Source organism: Nansenia antarctica, assembly GCF_963989245.1.
Source record: "Nansenia antarctica genome assembly, chromosome: 7".
In the NCBI taxonomy this organism is placed as follows: domain Eukaryota; kingdom Metazoa; phylum Chordata; class Actinopteri; order Argentiniformes; family Microstomatidae; genus Nansenia; species Nansenia antarctica.
In genome coordinates, this window is record NC_137677.1 from 36,462,457 (window position 1) to 36,485,441 (window position 22,985).

General features: G+C 46.9%; 1 protein-coding gene across 1 annotated transcript in view; it reads right to left on the reverse strand.

The window, feature by feature from the left end:
- pfkla (phosphofructokinase, liver a) overlaps positions 1-21,941 on the reverse strand; it is a 28,911-nt gene extending 6,970 nt beyond the window's left edge. Inside the window, exons 1-15 of the mRNA XM_080535418.1 lie at positions 21,836-21,941; positions 20,804-20,877; positions 19,523-19,600; positions 15,214-15,403; positions 13,124-13,289; positions 12,395-12,439; positions 10,748-10,856; positions 10,163-10,258; positions 9,781-9,873; positions 5,905-6,030; positions 4,273-4,337; positions 4,113-4,173; positions 3,523-3,669; positions 1,410-1,480; positions 771-858 (exon numbers count right to left, since the gene is read on the reverse strand). Coding sequence (XP_080391544.1) covers positions 771-858; positions 1,410-1,480; positions 3,523-3,669; positions 4,113-4,173; positions 4,273-4,337; positions 5,905-6,030; positions 9,781-9,873; positions 10,163-10,258; positions 10,748-10,856; positions 12,395-12,439; positions 13,124-13,289; positions 15,214-15,403; positions 19,523-19,600; positions 20,804-20,877; positions 21,836-21,923 — 1,497 coding nt within the window. The 5' untranslated portion in view covers positions 21,924-21,941. The remainder of the gene's footprint in view (positions 1-770; positions 859-1,409; positions 1,481-3,522; positions 3,670-4,112; positions 4,174-4,272; positions 4,338-5,904; positions 6,031-9,780; positions 9,874-10,162; positions 10,259-10,747; positions 10,857-12,394; positions 12,440-13,123; positions 13,290-15,213; positions 15,404-19,522; positions 19,601-20,803; positions 20,878-21,835) is intronic.
- Between the last annotated feature and the right edge of the window lie 1,044 nt (positions 21,942-22,985).

Below are 22,985 nucleotides of genomic sequence, written 5' to 3' on the forward strand. Positions count from 1 at the left end.
GTTATGAACATTCAGGGCTCTATGACGAGGACTGTTATAAACATGTTATTTTATTATTAATTTGATTATTGATGACTTTATCTCCTTGTCATGTGTATGTTATTCTGAACTATGATCATATCCTGAGCTAACCCTAACCCTATCCACACAAAGCCTCAAGGTGTTACCTATCAAATGGCATCCTGCTTTTGAGTCTGATCATCATGTTTCTGACGTTAGAAGCAGGTTAGTTTGGGTCTGGTTTATAGAAGCAGGTTAGTTTGGGTCTGGTTTATAGAAGCAGGTTAGTTTGGGTCTGGTTTATAGAAGCAGGTTAGTTTGGGTCTGGTTTATAGAAGCAGGTTAGTTTGGGTCTGGTTTATAGAAGCAGGTTAGTTTGGGTCTGGTTTATAGAAGCAGGTTAGTTTGGGTCTGGTTTATAGAAGCAGGTTAGTTTGGGTCTGGTTTATAGAAGCAGGTTAGTTTGGGTCTGGTTTCTAGAAGCAGGTTAGTTTGGGTCTGGTTTATAGAAGCAGGTTAGTTTGGGTCTGGTTTCTAGAAGCAGGTTAGTTTGGGTCTGGTTTATAGAAGCAGGTTAGTTTGGGTCTGGTTTATAGAAGCAGGTTAGTTTGGGTCTGGTTTATAGAAGCAGGTTAGTTTGGGTCTGGTTTATAGAAGCAGGTTAGTTTGGGTCTGGTTTCTAGGTGGAAATGAGTCAAACAGGGCCTTGAGGAGAACACCGTTTTAAATGTGCGTTAAAATCTGGAAGTGTTCAGTAACGGCTCTGATACCTCAAAACCGCCAACGACCAGCAGACCCTGGATGCTGTACTGGTTCAGGGTGTCCACGATCTTCTCCATGCAGGTACTGGGCAGGGTTCTGAGGAAGAGGAAATGATCATCATCATCATGATGATGACGATGATGATGATGATTATTATTTCATCACGTTGCCTAGACTAGAGCATCAAATACCAAATTCTAACAACTGACCTACAAGTTGATTGCATGGCAATAAAACAATTAACATGAATTAAATTAATTCAAATGAGGGTTTGTTTAAAAAGAGGGGGTATACTGTTCTCCTGCTCCTGTTCTTAAATGTATAACCCTTTGAAAACCAATAAATAAAAAAATAAAAAACCCTAACCCTAACCTTAACCGTAGCACCCTAGCACCTAACCCTAACCCTAGTTTTCCCACATGTACCGTTTTCCCACATGTACCATAACATATATATATATTATTATTATCATCTCATCACCATCATCATCATCATCATCATCACACAGCAGCGAGATATTACACACATTTTCACACAAATAACAGGAGAACATCTTTCTATTTTAAAACCAGGCATAACAAACTACTAAATGGCTACTAAACGTCTGGTTGTGGTTGTGGTTGTGGTTGTGGTTGTGGTTGTCTCACCGTTTGGTCCCCAGCAGAGAGCCTCCCTGGCCGGTCCAGCCCGCCACGCTGTGCCACTCCATCTCCGTCAGCTGCAGACAGACACCACATGTCAATCACCCTGCTGCCTCTGACCTGTCAATCACCCTGCCTCTGACCTGTCAATCACCCTACTGCCTCTGACCTGTCAATCACCCTGCCTCTGACCTGTCAATCACCCTGCCTCTGACCTGTCAATCACCCTGCTGCCTCTGACCTGTCAATCACCCTGCCTCTGACCCGTCAATCACCCTGCCTCTGACCTGTCAATCACCCTGCTGCCTCTGACCTGTCAATCACCCTGCTGCCTCTGACCTGTCAATCACCCTGCTGCCTCTGACCTGTCAATCACCCTGCTGCCTCTGACCTGTCAATCACCCTGCTGCCTCTGACCTGTCAATCACCCTGCTGCCTCTGACCTGTCAATCACCCTGCTGCCTCTGACCTGTCAATCACCCTGCTGCCTCTGACCTGTCAAGCACCCTGCCTCTGACCTGTCAATCACCCTGCCTCTGACCTGTCAATCACCCTGCCTCTGACCTGTCAATCACCCTGCCTTTGACCTGTCAATCACTCTGCCTGACCTGTCAATCACTCTGCCTGACCTGTCAATCACCCTGCCTCTGACTTGTGTGAGAGAAAATTATTATATGCAATAAGACATTTTTCCACATTTAAGATTCAAACTTCACAACAGTAAATTGAATGTCTAGAGCAAGATATAGAAACTGATTTCCTGTTGTAAGCACACAATGAAACCTGTTTTCTCTGCCTCCTGTGCCATACATTTTAATATATGCAATTACCCTTTTGTCTGTCTTTGACCCTAGGAACTCAGAACAATGCTGAGTCACACCAGAGTGATTGCCCGGCATTGTTCACTCTATGGTCACCACTCCTCACTTTTGTTATACTGTAAGGAAGGGAGGGTCAGATTCCCCCCTAACCTTCATCCCCATCATCTTCCTCAATGTACAGATCCACACCCCTTGGTTTAGACCTCACCTAAGGGCGGACTTGTTTATGAGGGGAACTGAGAGCATAAATACTGAGATGTAATGAATGATCTTGACTTTGAGAGGGACTTTGAATCTTCAGATGCGTCTGACGAACCTGTAAACTTCCTCCTTCTATAGAGGAAAATATTAAATATCTTTTTCTTATACATCTTGAAACGAAACAGGCTGCCTTTATTGATAATTTGCTCTAACACCTGTCAATCACCCTGCCTGACACGCCCCCTGACACAACCCTACATCCAGACAGTCAGAGGAGTTGACTAAAAGAGACACACATACAGATCTGGGACCAGGCTGGAACCTCTCTTGGCGTGCGTCTAGAGACATAAATCTAAGCGTGTGTAGGGGTAGAGGTGGGATAGGGGATGGTGAGTTGGACTGGTGATCAGAACGGTCATGGGTTCAAATCCCACCTAGGAACACCACCACTAGTGTGCCCTTGCCTTGAGTGAGGTGCTTAGCCCTGAGTTACTCCAGGGAGACTGTAGTCCCTGTAATCTCTTAATTGTAAGTCGTTTTGGATAAAAGCGGCTGTCTGCTGAATGGTTCAAGTGTAAAAAGAAATGTAAACAGGGTTCCCACACCTTCTGAAACATCAAGCACCTTTCAAGGACTTTCAAGACTCAATTCCCTCAAATTCAAGGACCCAACACGGCATAGTTTGAGACAGACCTAGATGAGAATTTATATAATAGGAACTATCCGCTCACAGGCAACAATTAAAAAGAGAGACTTGAATGTGTGAACACTAGATGGTCTCTTGCCTTCTCTACCACAGCACAGCAAAACAATATATTGTGAAATATGTGTAAAGTTAAGCAATACAGAGACGTATTTACTAGTTGACGAGCTAAGTAAAACATTTTTGAATATGACATTTTTTTTTGAGAGAGAGAGGGAGGAATTCAAGCACTTTCAATGTCCCATGTCTAAACTTTTAAGATCTTGATTTCTTTTTCTCAAGGATTTCAAGGACCCGTGGGAAGTGAACCCTGTAGACTGACTCACCTATCCATGAGGTAAATAAAGCAGACTGACTCAGCTCTCTGTGAGGTAAATAAAGCAGACTGACTCACCTCTCCGTTGGCCAGGCCCTCGAAGCCGTCATTGACCTTGTAGACTTTGTGTCCGTGTCTCAGCGCCACCCTGACGGCCGACCTCACGGCCGCATTCATCCCCGCCGCAGGGGCGCCCACGTTCAGGATGGCCAGGGAGTGGTTACTCTGAGGGACAGGACAGACCAGATCAGACCAGTCCAGACCAGACCAGTCCAGACCAGACCAGTCCAGACCAGACTAGACTAGACCAGATGAGACCAGTCCAGACCAGACCAGACCAGTCCAGTCCAGTCCAGACTAGACCAGACCAGTCCAGACCAGTCCAGACTAGACCAGACCAGTCCAGACCAGTCCAGACTAGATCAGACACAGACCAGACCAGCCGACCAGACCAGCCGAGCCCAGTACAGCTCACTACAGCTCAGTACAGCTCAGCCCAGCTCTGGAGTGTGAATCATGAGTGGTACCTTGGACTGGGCAGGGTGAAGGTGTGTCTACAGAGTGTGTTGTAGTGAGGGGTCCAGGGTGAAGGTGTGTCTACAGAGTGTGTTGTAGTGAGGGGTCCAGGGTGAAGGTGTGTCTACAGAGTGTGTTGTAGTGGGCAGTACCTTCTGGGCCTGCTTCTGGAAGGCCAACAGCTTGTATGTGTTCCAGTTGTTCTCGAAGCTCCTACAGAGAGGAACATTACTGCACGTCAGGTTCACACCGTAAAGGGGGGGACACATTTAAACGTGACACGTCAGAGACTTCCGTGATCATAGCCCTCACCCTCCACGCAGTTTGATGGCCTCGTCAAACCTCTTCTCGTTCATGGCCTTCTGCACCTCCTTGGTCTGCAGACGAGGGGATAGAAAACTGGTTAAAAACCAAAACCTTTTTTTCATTTTCCAAAAATCTAAAATCAACTAAAATCCCACTCAGGGCTGTCAATGAAGCGATAAGTTTACTAGTTAATATGTTTATATGTTTATAAAAGTACATAGTTACATGCTAACACCCCCCTGTCTATATACCCCCCTGTGAATAGGCCATATAGTGTATATGTTACGGTACATGTGGGAATACGGTACATGTGGGAAAACTAGGGTTAGGGTTAGGTGCTAGGGTGCTACGGTTAGGGTTAGGGTTAGGACAAGGGTTAAGGTTAGGGTTAGGGTTAGACATGCCAGCATGTACCAAGTCACCCTAGCACTTAACCCTAACCCTAGTTTTCCCACATGTACCGTATTCCTACATGTACCGTAACATATATATAAGTATATACGTTTACATAATAGATATAGACATACTCAGATTCCTACAGATTACTTTTAGGTATATCCCCCTATTTATGTCTATTTATGTCTCATTCTTGTTTTTTATTATATTAGGACTGTGTTTTATTATATTAGGACGGTGTTTTGATTGTTAGCACCTAGGGTTTGCATTTCAATTTCGTTGTACCCGTACAATGACAATAAAGATCATTCATTCATAAAAAAATACCTTTTGGCTATAGACTACCCAAAGCAAGACACCGGAGCACTCATATAGTTTCCTAAGTCGAAACGTCCATCACCTTTTTCCTCTGCAATAAACGTGGAGACTGTCTGAGTGCTCCGGTGTCTTGCTTTGGCTAGTCTAACAGCAGTGCCCAGGACAGGTAATAGTTTTGCTATTATATTATTGTCCTCTACTGCTGAGCACCAAAACCCTCGGATCTTAAACTTGGCCCGAACCTTGGCCCCTGGGTGAGCTAGAGACACAGTCTTAGCCGGGGGGTGCAGGGGGGTGACTCACACACACACATTTTAAATGCTTTATTTATGTCCACATACATGTACAATTCACATAAATACTAACAGTGCATTTTGATATCATGGAAACAATCTGTTACAGTAATGCTGAGCCAACAACCAGTTCTGCCACACACAGGATGTTATTCACACCAGATGATACCAGTGGGTTGACAGATACAGTATCAATACTGTAAAACAGACAGTATCCAGCTTATGGGTACAGGAAGCACCGCCTTCTCCATATTGAGCGGCTACCAATAACAGCGGATACTGAGCAATATTTTGCTAACTGTTTGGCCCTTCTCTTGGGTAGACCAGCCATTTGAAGGCCTCTAACAACAGACTTATGAACACACGCACACACACACACACACACACACACACACACACACACACACACACACACGAACCCCACAACGCGGCCCCTGGGTGAGCTAGAGAAACGCGGTCTTCGTCGGGGGGGTTCAGGGGGGTGGCCCAGAGGCCACTGACCTGCCCCCTACTGGCTGTGAGGGGCAAGCACACTTCACAATTTCCACAAGAATTGTACCTAGTTTAGTTATTAATAACACTGCTGAATTGTACCTAGTTTAGTTATTAATAACACTGCTGAGGGACTCACCATCTCCACACACTCCATGAGGGGCAGGCGGACGGCCTGGTTCCCAGACAGGCCGATGACGCAGGCGGGGGTGTCTGGGGTCGCCTCCAGCAGAGCCACCACCGCCTCCACACCCACCTTGCTGCTCTGCAGACACACACACACATACACACGCACACACACACACATACACATACACACGCACACACAGGCACACACAGGCACACACACAGACACAGACGCAGACACAGACACAGACACACACAGACACGGACACGCACACACAGGCACACACAGGCACACACAGGCACACACACAGACACAGACGCAGACACAGACACACACACACTGGTCGTTAGGAGGGACAGTACAGGGGGGGTAGAGGTAGGGTTGGGTACCGAAAACCGGTATGGTACCGGTTACTTTACATTTGGTACCTACCGAACCGAATTGCAACAGAGATTTCAGTTCCTCGTTTCGGTTCCTCTCTCGCCCCCTGGTGTCCGAAATGGACGTTACATGCAACAGTCAACCGCACGTGACATCGCCTGTTAAAGTTCCACTCAGTACATGTAATCGAGACTGAATCGCTCTCAACATGCGCGAGGCGACGCGCTTGCGAAACAGTTTTGTGATTGGTCTGAATTTAGCAGGAAATTTGGATTTACCAACGACACAACAATGGCAGGGGAAAAGAATTTGAGTCGAATTTTTATAGACAACGGATTTACATGCTGGAAAAACATGCAGCTAAAATTCAGGGAACATTTGGACAATAAGAGACACAAGGGAGCTGTGGTCGCATGCTCTTATTACAGGGCAATATGCGCGGGGCAAAAATAATCTAAAATCATCACGAACAGAACGGCAGAGGTACGGGAAAACAGGGCTCATGTCGATGTCATCAAAGGCAAAAGTTGGTTTTCTCAGCTGATAATATGCATTACCTTGCTGTTGATTGTTTACCAAATGCTCCATCTGACTGTCACACTGTGATTTTACTTGTGTAAACAGTTAATGAGTAACGTTAGCCCGTTTTGTGCGTGTACTCTCATGTAGGCCTACTTCGTATTGATGAGCTGATAATCAGTCACAAGTTTATATTCTACGAATGTTGTTCAGTGCTGTATGTTTGATCACCTTCTATATAAAACATCGCCGCTTGGCATTAATGGCGTGCACGCAGAAAATCGCGTCAGTGACCACCCCGCCAATCAAAAGTACCGATTTAAGTACCGTTTCGGTACCGGTACCGTTTTTAAAGTATCGATTTGGCACCGGTATCGACTAAAACCCAAACGGTACCTAAGGTAGAGGGGATGAGGAGGTCTGTACAGGGGGGTAGAGGGGATGAGGAGGTCTGTACAGGGGGGTAGTGGGGATGAGGAGGTCTGTACAGGGGGGTAGAGGGGATGAGGAGGTCTGTACAGGGGGGTAGTGGGGATGAGGAGGTCTGTACAGGGGGGTAGTGGGGATGAGGAGGTCTGTACAGGGGGGTAGAGGGGATGAGGAGGTCTGTACAGGGGGGTAGTGGGGATGAGGAGGTCTGTACAGGAGGGTAGTGGGGATGAGGAGGTCTGTACAGGGGGGTAGAGGGGATGAGGAGGTCTGTACAGGGGGGTAGAGGGGATGAGGAGGCCTGTACAGGAGGGTAGTGGGTATGAGGAGTAGGGATGGACGGTTTTTCGGTTAAACCGAAAACCGGGGTTTCTAAAATTAGAAACGGTTTTTTATCAAAACCGTCTGAAACCGGATTATTTTTTTTATTTTTTTTAGAAGAATAAAATAGAATAAGAATAAAACTGGAACATGTCACATGTTTGTCGTGTGTGAAAATAAAAATGATACAGTCTGAATCTGCGGCACAATGAGTGAGAGGTTTGGTCAGTTGTGAAGAATAACTGAGGATTAATATCTAATTGGGATTATATTTAAGGGTAACGAATCACTCTATGGGAAAGATAGTTGCCTTCAGTTATTGGTAGATAGGAAAGGTTTTATACAATTACTCGCTTACATTTAATAAGATAATTTTCGCTGCTCTCTGTAAAGCGCATTGGGTCACTTTTGTGAGAAATGCGCTATAGAAATAAAATGTGATTTGATTTGATATCAATCAATCAAACTTTATTTATGTTCTATAGCACAAATCATGCATTGAATGTAACTCCAAGTGCAGTATTTACTAAACCACAATATAATAAAACAAGAGCTATACGGATCAAGAGTGTTTGTGCACAGCGCCACTGTGTGTGAAGGCGCTACTGAAAGTGATGACAGAACGCATGTCTCAGAAGATACGCGGTCACTTAGTGACGCAAAGGTAGTTCTGTATTTATCTCTATCTGTATTAGTACATTTATTTTGAAAGCTCTATTTTGACAGCTCTACCATGGGCACTTTTATTTTGATGGGGCATTCTTTGTTGATTGACTTACGACAGTTCAGGACGAGTCAGTCTCGCGGCATGTGGTTTTTATGAAAAGCTTTAAGTATGTTCACTGCATAATTCTAAGTCTAATATTTCAGTGATTATTGAGCAGTATTCAAATATTTAAATACATTGAGCAGCAGCTGAAACTTTGTCTAAGAACCAAGATATTGAGAAAGCAGTTCATTCAATGAAGACGCTGTTCCAAGAGATGATCTTCCGTGCAGGCGTGCACCCTGGATCAGCGGAGCTGGTGTGTTAAGTGTTCATGTGTTTTCATGTATGGTGTAGCTTACAAAAGTCTGCCTTTCCACTTATATTTGTGAAACTAAGTAGCCTAAATGTGTTGCGACTGTGCTTACGGTGTTTTAATGGTGTTCGACATGAGTGTATTGTAGCAGTAGGGCTCAATTATTTGAAATTGGCGTTTTTTTTTTTTACCTTTTCGGTTAACCGGAAAACCGCGGTTTTAGTCTTTGACGGTTTTTCGGTTTCAATAATTGGAAACTGTCCATCCCTAATGAGGAGGTCTGTAGAGGGGATGAGGAGGTCTGTACAGGGGGGTAGAGGGGATGGGGAGCTCTTTAGGAGGGACAGTACAGGGGGGTAGAAGGGATGAGGAGGTCTTTAGGGGGGACAGTACAGGGTGGTAGAGGGGATGAGGAGGTCTTTAGGAGGGACAGTACAGGGGGGTAGAGGGGATGAGGAGGTCTTTAGGAGGGACAGTACAGGGGGGTAGTGGGGATGAGGAGGTCTTTAGGAGGGACAGTACAGGGGGGTAGAGGGGATGAGGAGGTCTTTAGGAGGGACAGTACAGGGGGATAGAGGGGATGAGGAGGTCTTTAGGAGGGACTGTACAGGGGGGTAGAGGGGATGAGGAGGTCTTTAGGAGGGACAGTACAGGGTGGTAGAGGGGATGAGGAGGTCTTTAGGAGGGACAGTACAGGGGGGTAGTGGGGATGAGGAGGTCTTTAGGAGGGACAGTACAGGGGGGTAGAGGGGATGAGGAGGTCTTTAGGAGGGACAGTACAGGGGGGTAGTGGGGATGAGGAGGTCTTTAGGAGGGACAGTACAGGGGGGTAGAGGGGATGAGGAGGTCTTTAGGAGGGACAGTACAGGGGGTAGTGGGGATGAGGAGGTCTTTAGGAGGGACAGTACAGGGTGGTAGAGGGGATGAGGAGGTCTGTACAGGGGGGTAGAGGGGATGAGGAGGTCTTTAGGAGGGACAGTACAGGGTGGTAGAGGGGATGAGGAGGTCTGTACAGGGTGGTAGAGGGGATGAGGAGGTCTGTAGAGGGGGGTAGAGGGGATGAGGAGGTCTGTACAGGGTGGTAGAGGGGATGAGGAGATCTGTACAGGGTGGTAGAGGGGATGAGGAGGTCTGTACAGGGTGGTAGAGGGGATGAGGAGGTCTTTAGGAGGGACAGGTAAGACGTAGCCTGACTCCAGCTTGTTGTCTGACTCACCAGCACTCTGTCGAAGGCGGAGGGGGTGCCCCCCCTCTGGACATGACCCAGCACCGTCACCCTGGTGTCGTACCCCAGCCTGTCCACCACCAGCTGCAGGAAGACATGGGGGGGGGGGCTTTATTGGCATGAGAAACATACGTTTACATTGCCAAAGCAAATGTGAAGGTAAAAAACAAACAAAAAGAGGCAACGTACGACTAGAAGATATACATTATTAAACAGAGCTGTGTGTGTATATATATATATATATATATATATATATACACTGTATATGTAGTATACAGGTAAATAAATATCACTTAACATAAAAATAGAAAATAGAAAATTGTGGACATTGCAGTTATTATGTACAGAGGTCAGCAACGGAAACGTAACGTACATCCTTCACGTAGTTTGAAGAGATCGGGTCGCCATTTTTGTTGATGGCGCCTTCAGCGATGATCACCACATTGAGCCTGCAACCCTTGCTGCGACTCTGAGACAACAGACAACAACAGGTTAACTCACTCAGACAACAGACACAGGTTAACCCATTCCGAGCCGACTGAAAATACAGACACAGGACTGTAGTTAGACACCACTGCTTTGAGGAGCTCTGGAAATGGCACACAGGCCCTGACCCCTGATAGTCCCCCCCCCAGTCTCACCCCCCCCGACCCATGGTAGCCCCTGTCCCCCCCCCAGTCTCACCCACCCCCCGATCCCTGACCCCTGGTAGTCCCTGTCCCAGTCTCACCCTCCCCCGACCCCTGACCCTGTCTCACCCCCGGACCCCTGTCCCTGTCACCCCCCCCCCCCCCCCCGACCCCTGGTAGCCCCTGTCCCTGTCCCAGTCTCACCCTCCACCCCAGTCTCACCATCTCCAGGCGGGCCCTGAACCCTGGACCCCCCCCCCCCCCCAGTCTCACCATCTCCAGGCGGGCCCTGACCCCTGGACCCCCCCCCCCCCCCCCCCCAGTCTCACCATCTCCAGGCGGGCACACATGCGGTCCTCCCAGCCCTCCTCCGGCGGCGCCTCGGGGATGAAGAGCCAGTCGGCCCCGGACGCCAGCGCAGACACCAACGCCAAGTACCTGCACACACCCAGCACACTGTAGGGTCACGACCCGCTTAACACCCAGCACACTGGAGGGTCACGACCCGCTTAACACCCAGCACACTCTAGGGTCACGACCCGCTTAACACCCAGCACACTGTAGGGTCACGACCACTTAACACCCAACACACTGTAGGGTCACGACCCGCTTAACACCCAGCACACTGTAGGGTCACGACCACTTAACACCCAACACACACCAGGGTCACGACCACTTAACACCCAGCACACACCAGGGTCACGACCACTTAACACCCAGCACACACCAGGGTCACGACCCGCTCAACACCCAGCACACACCAACGCCAAGTACCTGTACACACCCAGCACACACCAGGGTCACGACCACTTAACACCCAGCACACACCAGGGTCACGAACCGCTCAACACCCTGCACACACCAACGCCAAGTACCTGCACACACCCAGCACACACCAGGGTCACGACCCGCTCAACACCCAGCACACACCAGGGTCACGACCACTTAACACCCAGCACACACCAGGGTCACGACCACTTAACACCCAGCACACACCAGGGTCACGACCACTTAACACCCAGCACACACCAGGGTCACGACCACTTAACACCCAGCACACACCAGGGTCACGACCCGCTCAACACCCAGCACACACCAGGGTCATGACCCGCTCAACACCCAGCACACACCAGGGTCACAACCCGCTCAACACCCAGCACACACCAGGGTCACGACCCGCTCAACACCCAGCACACACCAGGGTCACAACCACTCAACACCCAGCACACACCAGGGTCACGACCACTTAACACCCAGCACACACCAGGGTCACGACCACTTAACACCCAGCACACACCAGGGTCACGACCACTTAACACCCAACACACACCAGGGTCATGACCCGCTCAACACCCAGCACACACCAGGGTCATGACCCGCTCAACACCCAGCACACACCAGGGTCACAACCCGCTCAACACCCAGCACACACCAGGGTCACGACCCGCTCAACACCCAGCACACACCAGGGTCACAACCACTCAACACCCAGCACACACCAGGGTCACGACCACTTAACACCCAGCACACACCAGGGTCATGACCCGCTCAACACCCAGCACACACCAGGGTCATGACCCGCTCAACACCCAGCACACACCAGGGTCATGACCCGCTCAACAGAGGGGCAGTACCAATGTGTTAGATTAGGAGTGGATATCAATGTGGTCTGGGGTGGTCCAGTGGTACTGTATAACACCAGTACCATGGCCTGGGGTGGTCCAGTGGTCTAGCACCATGGCCTGGGGTGGTCCAGTGGTCTAGCACCACAGCCTACCGTGCACATATATGCCAATGTCAGCATGGGGTGGATTGCAGGCCTTTCCTAGCTAACATACTCTCTCCTCCTTACTTGCCTGTCTTTCTCCACTATTTCTAACCAAGAAAAAACAAGAAATAGCAGTGTACCACACTCCAAAAAATACGAATGACAAAAACATGATTGTAATATATGACATCACTATGACATCACTCACCCACAATGGCGTCCCATCACCTCCAGGACGAACGTGCGCTGGTGGCTGCAGGAGAGAGAAACACTGTTTATTCAAGAGCCACGGGAGGTATTTCAAGTTTTTACGCCAGGTTATAGAAACAAAGTTAATTTCTGACTCATCAAAGAAATGTTTGTTTTATGATTCACAAACATGCTATTGAGGAAGTAGCATGTGTAGTTAGGCAGTCTCATCCACTAGTACACATCCAGCACATCCAGCACATCGCACTGACAGGGAACACGTCTGGACAAGACCCCCTCAGGAATGGACGAGCGTGAATGGGAGAGTGACGATAACAACGGCAGTTTGTTTGAGGGTTTGGCTGGTGTGCATTCCACTGGCAAATCTTCAGAAAAGTGCACTTCCTGTTACAGGAAATCACTCGCCATGATGGCTGTCCATATCTAGTGCCTTGCATAAGTATCGGGACAGTTCAGCACTTTTTTTATTTCTTCTTTTTTGTTGTTTGTTGTTTTGTTGTTCCAAACAATCGAAGAAGCGTGGCTATGCATAAAAAGTGTTTACCAAACCAATATGTACACAAATAAAAGCTGAGAATCTCTACTTTCACCTCACAGTGTTTGTTGTTTGCTAATTGCCAATCCAAACTTTTGGAGTGTACAGCCTAAAGAGGGCCGAAGAAGAAACAATGTTTCACTGCCTTGTTATCTACGCACTGGTATGTCAGAAGGTGTGAGGGAGGCTGACCTCTGGGCCGTGGTGGTGATGGCGTCAACGATCTCTATGATGCGGTGGAGGGCGGAGTCCGCTCCGATGGTCATGTCGGTGCCGCAGAAGTCGTTGTCGATGGACCCCACCAGCCCTACGATGTTCAGGTGGCCGTGCTGCAGGGCCAGGGTGTCTGTGATCCTGCCTGCACATAAACACAACAAACTAAAGCCGCTTTTCCATTGACCGGCCCGGGTCGGGTCAGGTCGGGTCGGGTCGGGTCAGGTCGGGTCACTTTTGATCTGTTCTGTTTCCATTACACAAACCGAACCGGACTAGTAGGAGGAGTCGTCGATAGTAGGCGGAGTTACGCGTCACACGCAGCCTGGCAAAAAGCTTCCGGGTGTACACAGCAGTGATTTTTTGGGAGAGAAAGAGAAAGAGAGAGAGGAAGCTATGTACACATAATAAAGTCATGTTTTTTGAACCCTTAAAACCACTGCCTTCACTTGTCTGCTTTATGAACTGTAGTATCATCATCGGGAAACGCAGACAAGACGCGAATCTACCGGAATTTGACTCATGACACAGCCGGTGTTATTCACAGACAAACACGGTGCCGTTTGCGGGTTAATAACTTCGGTTTACCGGGGGTTAGGATAACAATTCAAACGTGTCCGGAAAGAGGAGAAGCCAGGGAATTCAAAAGTTTTTGAATGGAGTCGATCATCCACTCCTATCACCGTGGACACAGCGCGGAGCGAATTCCCTGTTAAAACCGGCATTTGACTCATGAGTGAATGGTGAAAATGGCTGGACAGCTGCTGGCGAACTCCCGGTTCATCGAGTTTACGGTTAAAAGCATAACTTCTCGGGGTGTCAGCGCGGTGGTTAAGGGCTCAAAATGACCGTAGACAGATGGTGAAGTTAGCAAAGGAGTATTGTGTTTTTTTTACCACCTCCACAGCCGGTGTTATTCACGGACAAACACGGTGCATAATAGCGATTTTTGTGTTGTGCTTGTTGTAAATAAAAGTTATATGATTCATTGAAATGACATTAAACTAAGATAATACGATGGTCAGCATAATTTTCCGAATCTTTATTAATAAGCTATTACAGAAAATGTAGTGACATTTTCCTAGTGAATGTGGTATTTTCAAGATGGCGGTTGTGAAGAAATAATATGGGATGGGACATGGGATGACGATTGTCCATTGACCAATCAACGGTGTGGGACCTGGGACCTGGGACCCTGGGACCCTGCTCGGATGTGGTACCTGGGACCTAGGACTGAAGCGACCCGGACCGACGAATGGAAAAGGGAACCGAAGCGGGCAGACCTAGGTCAGCACCAGGTCGGCACCAGGTCTGCATCGTAGTGGAAAAGCGCCATAACTGTTAGTCTCCTCGCTGACCGTCACATAAACACAACAAACTAACTGTTAGTCTCCTCGCTGACCGTCACATAAACACAACAACATGGTAAATGGACTGCACTTATATAGCGCCTTTATCCAAACCGCTTTACAATTCTTTGCTCATGAAAACCAGGCAAAAAAACGTCAGGCCCTCAAAACCCACCTCTTCAAGCTCGCCTTCACCAGTTAACCCTCTCCCCCCTCCCCTTCACCAGTTAACCCTCTCCCCCTCCCCTTCACCAGTTAACCCTCTCCCCCTCCCCCTCCCCTTTACCAGTTAACCCTCTCCCCCTCCCCTTCCCATGTGTCCCCAGCACTACCTTAATTAGGCCCCTATACTTTCTTTCTTTTCTTTTCTTTTTTGTTTCTTTTTATTATTACTACTCAATCTTTTCAGTTTGTAAAGCGTCTTTGAGTGTCTAGAAAAGCGCTATATAAGTCTAATGTATTATTATTATTACAACGGCCTCTCATTCACCCATTCACACACACATTCACACACCAATGGCAGCAAGCCACCATGCAAGGCGCCGGCCCGCTCACTGCACAGTGCACTTGTTTGTATGTCTTTACATGTATTAGTATGTTGAAAGAAAGGTTGGTTTGAAAAAAAATAAAAAAGGGTACCGGTATATGTTTATTTTAGTTATTTTTCTTTTAAACATACCCAATAAAAATATATTTTTTAAAAAGAGCGAGCCGCCTCACCTTTCTTCACCAGCTCGGCCAGCAGGCCCTGCCACTCGCCACGGAAGATGTTGGCTCCGGTCAGGCTGCCGTCGCCGCCGCACACACACAGGTTGGTGATGCCGCGCTTCACTAGGTTGAAGGCGGCGGCCAGGCGGCCCTCGCGGGTGGTGAAGGCCTTGCAGCGGGCGCTGCCGATCACGGTCCCGCCCTGCGCGGGGGGGGGGAGACAGACAGACACCTCAACGCCCAGTAAGAGACCAGAGACGCCGGTCTCGCAGGGTTCCCACACCTTCTGAAACATCACATTCAAGCACCTTTCAAGGACTTTCAAGGACTCAATTCCCTCAAATTCAAGGACCCAACACGGCATAGTTTGAGACAGAACTAGTTGACGAGCTAAGTAAAACATTTTTGAATATATATTTTTAAAAATTAGAGAGAGAGAGAGAGGGGGGAATTCAAGCACTTTCAATGACCCATGTCTATTTTCTAAAACTTTTAAGACCTTGATTTCTTTTTCTCAAATTCACAAACTTTCAAGGATTTCAAGGACCCGTGGGAACCCTGCCAAGGTCAGAAGCAACGCTGAACTGGTTTATTTCTGAAACAGGTTGGGCTGTATCAAATGACATGCAGCCATTTTTTAAATCTATCGTTCTTGTATTGGACATCGGATAGTTCAGGCTGATGACTAGGAGTAGAGGGGAGGTCATAGCATCGGATCTTTTTTTCCCCATGCCTTTCTCCCAGAGTCCCCTAGAGAGCCCCAGCGACATGGAGAGTGATACCAAAGGTGACGAGGGGTTAGTACCACAGCATCAGAGGGGTTAGTACCACAGCACCAGTCACTCCTAACGAGCTGATGACAGAGAAGAGGAAGAAGCAGACACTGAACCACGCACCCGCAAACACTTTTTTGCAGGACTGGGAAGTGAAAACCGATGCTTTTTCAAAAGGTACGAGTATTTGGTTAATATCACACTAAATAAAAAAACAACCACAACAAGACATAAACTAGCTATAGATGACAGCTATGTAGATACTCACACAGAGACCTAAAACTTGAAATCCAAGCAAGCTCACACGTCTAATCAAATCAAATCTAGTTTTATTTGTAGCTCATTTCACACAAGATGTGATTCAATGGGCTTCACATGATGACAGAGCACGCAAGCAGGCAAAGGTAAAACACCTGTACACTGTGCATCCAGGAAAACTCCCTTGCAGCCCTCTACTCATAATAATAATAATAATAATAACTTTATTCATAGAGCGACTACTACCAGTTTGCCTACCAGCGCACAGCAGCGGCACCCAAACCCCCCCCCCCGGGGGATCCCAGCCACCCCACACACCAGACCCGCCCCACCACCAGCACACCCGGCCCAGACAACCACGCACAGACCATAATAGCCCCGCACCAGGCTAGCCGAACCAGGTGCCCCAGTGGCAGAACAGACCAAGCACGCAAGGTGGCCGGGGGCCCCTGAGGAGAGGTCCGAGGACCATTGCCACATAGCAAGCAAGCAAGGGCGAAAAACCTGTGCACCGTGTATCCAGGAATTTACATCATGGCCTTGTTCAAGGTTTGGTGAGCTGTGAGTAGCAATGGATTGTTTAAAAAACAAAAAATGTACCATTGAAATTCAAATCACATAAACAGTTACATCCTGTTACAAATCCTCAATTTCCGCAGGCCCTTCCTAACAGGTCACACCAGAACATTTCTGAGACACACACAACATTCAGCCGTACAAAAACAGTAACATGGAGACGACTTGCAGAGTATCTACTGTAGAGTATAACACCAACTATGACTCTCTACTTAGTATCTACTGGTGAGACGCGGATGGGGTCAGTAACACAACACATGCAGCAAGGCGCCTTACCAGCTGACAACCAGAACTATACAGACCAGGAGAGAAGAGATGGAGAGAAGAGATGGAGAGAAGAGATGGAGAGAAGAGATGGAGAGAGGGATGAGGGAAAAGACACATCTGTGAACTTCAATCGACACCGAAAAGACGCAAAAGAGAGAGAGATGCAATGTGTTAGGTGATCAGAGAGGGTTTGAACTTTGACATGGGGAGGAGAACAAAGAGTCTGACTGGGGAACATAACCCCCAGAGATACGCCTCGGTGTGTGTGTGTGTGTGTGTGTGTGTGTGTGTGAGTGTGTGTGTGTGTGTGTGAGTGTGTGTGTGTGTGTGAGTGTGTGTGTGTGTGTGTGTGTGTGTGTGTGTGTGTGTGTGTGTGTGTGAGTGTGTGTGTGATTGATGATTAAATGACAGATTTCAGTAATTTGGTCCGCATGTCGGAAAGCAATCAAAATGTTCAGACCTTTATTTTGAAACACTACGTTTCAACGTTGTTGAAAATCACAACACAAACTCGCTAGTCAAGACAAAATACTGCAACGCAATGGACCCGTGGGTGAGTAATGTCCACTGCTGCCTAGTTAACTGCAACACTACTTTACATTGTTAGCAGGCTCACAGAACAAGCTGTGTTAGTCGATTAGAGGGCGTGTCATTGATTATTACAACAATGCTGAAATGTGTTTACATTTTTTCGAAAGAAAAGTCTGAACATTAAATCGGACGCTGACTTGCGGACCAAGTATGTCACAAACACTGCTTCGGTTTCGGGGGCGGCTGTGGCGCAGGAGGTAGAACCGCCGTCTAATGACCGCAAGGTTGGGGTTTGAGTCCCGGCTGGCCACAAGTCGAAGACGAAGTGTCCTTGGGCAAGATACTGAACCCCAAATTGCTCCCAGTGAGTGGGCCGGCCGGCGCCTTGCATGGTAGCTTGCCGCCATTGGTGTGTGAATGTGTGTGTGAATGGGTGAATGAGGATAAAGGCGCTATATAAGTCAGTCCATTTACCATTTACCAGTATTTCCCACAGCAACAGTCTAGGTCAGCGTTTCTCAACCTTTTATCAGTCACGGCACCCTTCAAAAGTCGATAAAATCTCAAGGCACCCCAGTCTAAAATATAGCTATTCAAAAACGACACTGCATCGCCCAGACAGCCACACACACACACACACGCGCGCACACACACACACACACACACACACACACACACACACACACACACACACACACACACACACACACTCAGTGGCTATCGATACAAATAAAAGTTGTATTATTATTATTATTATTGAGAGAGAGAGAGAGAGAGAGAGAGAGAGAGAGAGAGAGAGAGAGAGAGAGAGAGAGAGAGAGAGAGAGAGAGAGAGAAAGAGAGAGAGAGGAGAGAGTGAAAGCGGCAAGTGTGCATCAAAGGCATCAGGCACGTAACCGTGCTGTATAAACATGACACAGTGACCGAACAAAAGTGGGAATTTATGGAACACATTCATTTTCATATTCCCACATTTGATTGGAAACACCTATCCAGTCTATTCAACGTAAACACCGGGGATGCAGAGTTATTAAGCCAGAAAATGCGTCTCTCTCTCCCGCTGCGCGCATGACCTTGTCTGGATGTATTAAATTCATTGCATGAAAACGAAACCGTGCGTTATTTCCCGAACTTTCCAACCCTGCTTAGCTTCCCAAGTCGGACGAGAGAATAATGTCATCGATCATCCATATAGATATTATAGAACATATACATATATATATATCCATATACGTAGAACAACCACCTCCACACGCTGCCGGCGAGCGAGACTGCCCTGCCCGATCGGACCTTTTTTCGGGAGCGGGGAACATAGCAGGACCCTTTTAGATGTCATTGATTTGCCTTCCAATTGTACAGTCAGACAGCGGGACCTTTGCTATTTCTTTTGCAGCTTGTGGGCCTAGCATGTGATTAACTATTGCTGTGCATGCTGGCAATATTACGGACTCGGCTATAGTGTGTGGCTTCTTCGCCTTAGCAACAATTTCGGCTACGAGGTAACTAGCCTCCAATGCTTTATCAGACACTTTGGCGCAATTCATCATTACCTGTTCTGGACAGCTATGTTGACTTTTCATCCGAACAAAATATTCAGCATCCTTGCTAGCTTGTGATGGATGATTTGTTGTCAGTTCGTCATGTTCCATGATTCTGCTTGTTTGCTTGTTCATTGCTCTCGAAATGTCTTTGACACACTGACCTTACACTGACCTTACGCTGAACCCGGTATTGACATTGTGACATGGGAAAGGGGCGCGCGAGACAGAATATAGAATAATTTGACGGCACCCCTGAAGACGCCAGGCGGCGCCCCAGTGTGCCGCGGCACCCCGGTTGAGAAACGCTGGTCTAGGTAATTAATGGGACGCGCTGGGTTTGTTTGGGCAGGAATGTTCTCTCAGTGGCGTGTTTACCTGCTGGATGATGTTGGTCACACTGTGCCAGTTGGCCTGCTTGATGTTGTCTCCGCCGTCCACCAGCCCCTGGTAGCCCTGAGGAAACACAACACCTCTGGACCTTCAACCAAAGCTGCTCATGGAACACCACTGCTACAGTTCCCCTCACTGTCCCCCCCTCCAAACTCAAAGGCTTCGGAGACCGTGCCTTTTCACGAGCTGCACCCCGCCTCTGGAACTCTCTCCCTCACCCGCTCAAGAGACTCACCCTCACTCTCCACTTTTAAATCCCACCTCAAAACCTATCTGTTCTCCCACGCATACAACCTCCCCTACCCCTAACCATCTCCCCTAACCCTGCCACACCCTATTCAGTGTGTACGTGTATTCAGTGTGTAGTACGTGTATTCAGTGTGTACGTGTATTCAGTGTGTAGTACGTGTATTCAGTGTGTACGTGTATTCAGTGTGAATACCTAGGACCAGACTCAAAACGAGAAGGGATAGAGCCTTCTCTAAAGCAGCCCCTAGGCTCTGGAATAGCCTCCCCCTCCACGTCAGATCCGCCCAGAGCGTCGAGGCTTTTAAAAGATTAGCTAAAACACCCCTTTTCTCCCTGGCCTTTGAGCTGAAGTGAGCCTGCCTCCCGACACTGCACTTTTTGTACTCTTTATTTTGTATTGCACCTTGTTTTTAGTGTATTTGTATCTGTTGTTTCTCTTTTACTGGTGTTTTCTGTTAAGCCCTTTGGGTGGCTGTTTTTGTCATTGTAAAATGTGCTTTATAAATAAACATGACTTACTTACTTGCACTGTATACACGTACACACTGAATACACGTACACACTGTAACACAGCACCTGAGACAGAGCAGCTCTACAGCATCAATCATCATCAACAACAACATCTATACAAGGATAATAGATGCAACATAAACAGTAACAATAATGAAACTGTATATATAATAAAAATAGGACATACAGAATTATTATAGCATATGCATTATAATATAAGCGCTTTGGGTTGCATCCGTGTACGAAAGGCGCTATATAAATAAAGTTTCACTTCACTTCACTATACATTATATTATACAAAGGGAGTAAAGTGTAGAGTGTAAAGTGCAATGTCTATGGAGAGTGTCACTGGACAGGAAGGGGGTGGAGGTATATTCAGTACAGTAATATAACATATTATATAGTCATATTACTGGCTGACGGCTACTATACTACAGTAAGGATACAGTAGAATAATAATAATAAGTTTCAACACATGGAAGAGCAGAAACGGTGTGAGGAAAGTACCTCGTAGATGAGATACATCTTGGCTCCGACATAGATGCCCATCCGCGTCACAGCGCGCACAGCTGCGTTCATCCCTGGTGAGGTCAGAGGTCAGAGGTCATGTTATGGACAGTACAGCCGGCCCATACCCCAACCCTAATGTTCAACTTTCATAACCAAAGTTACACTTGAATGAACTCATCCAGGATGGACTTGTAGATCACAAGTCCATCCTGGATGAGTTCATTCAAGTGAACTAGGAGTGTCACATCCGTTCTGTAGGCTGTAACCTTGACGGTCCTTCATCAACACATGTGTACACACACGTACACACACGTACACACACGTACGTCACACACCCATGACGACATATTACAACATGACTGTATGTCTATCGTATGTAGCGTGGTTTTCACTCATGACTGAAATGCTCTATCTTTAAATAAAGAAAAAGCACATTTATAACGTGCAATGCACTAAGGCAACAGCACACACTTAGGAGCGTAGAAACAAAGCTGCTATTGTGTCACTGACAGTGACAGGCAACACGTAGGCAGGCCTGCGCCCCCTGGCCCGGTGACCGCTGGCTCAACTCTCCAACACGTCAACAAACCGTGCAAGCATGACATTATGAATTATGATCAAGCATGACATTATGATCATTATGATCAAGGCATTATGAAATGCCGTTGACTAATATGAATGAATGGTCTTTATTGTCATTAATACAGTACAGGTACCATACAACGAAATGTAGTAGGGGGGGCTCCCCTGGTGCTTGGAAAAAGACTAAAAACAAGAGAGCCAAGGGTAAAATAAAAAAGGGGAAAGAGCTGGTTTACATAAAATAATTAAATAATAATAATAATAATAATAATAATAATAATAATAATAATAATAATATGTAAGCAAGCAGTTGCACATCTGTAGGACATAGGCTATGTTGGATGTTAAATGGTCGGAGACAACTTGTACTAGCGAGATAAACAATCTCTGAGTGTGCGGGTGTCTGGTCGCGTACCTTATAATAATGACTATAATAATGATGATTACCTTGCGCGTCTCCGCCGCTGGTCAGCACCGCCACAGCCCGGCCAGAGCCCGTCATCCTCAGCGTCTCAAAGTCCCTGGAGCTGGACATGTTAAAATATATAAATGAACGACAATTGACTTTCTTCTCGTGGAAAAACCCGAAACTAGGAAACGTTTGTCGAACTCATTCAGCTGGAAGCAGACGACCTTCCGTGTCTGTGTCTCTGCTGTAGCGCTAACCCCGCCCCGAGGTGTCACAACACGGGAGGTGTGTCTCTGTATGGAAGCATATAGCTGACCTAATTCAAATGCTAATGCAATATGAGATTGCAATTGCATGTTCCACTTTTGCATGCATTCTTTCAGACAATATTCAAATTCAAATGCAATTCTAATGATTTGCATTTTCATTTTCATGTACCCGATGTGCACATTCGCTGTCAATATTAAAATTATAATGCAAAGCCATATGACTTCTCAATACGGTGATCAAGGCAATAAACAAACAAGTAAACTCACAATAAACCCATTAGCCTGTTATACTAAATACCCCCTAAATCATATTCATGCCTCCGACAACACCTCAGGCCTTTGGGTGGTTCATCCACATGGATGGAGGCAGACTGAAAGTCTGTAATCCTACTTTGATTGTTTGTTTATTGCCTTGATCACCGTATTGAGAAGTCATATGGTTATGGGGGGTGATATTGCAAAGGTAATTTAAGCACCTGCGCACCTTGCATGGCGGTAGTGGAGAGAGAGGGGAGCGATGTATTTTTGTTGACCGCATTATACGCATATGACGCAGATGAACCACTGACCTCATGTCTTTTAGCTTGCTTTTATAGTTGTTTTTATTTTCTTAATATTGTTGTCTTTATTTGCACTTGACACCACGGACCTAATTGTCTCTTAGCTTGTTTTATAGCATTTTCGCTTTTGAATTTGTCTAGTGTGTAATATTTGTGATATGTTATGTGTATATGTTTGTGAATATGTGAATATGTTTTTCTGTTTTTGCACCTTCAGAAGAACCACTACAATTTCATTGTATAGGCAACTGTACAAGGACAATAAAGTCTATTCTATTCTATATTCTATACGCATTGTTTGTTATTTTTCTGGTTTTGATCGCTTTTGTATTTTTGTATGTCGCCAAGTTTGATTGTTC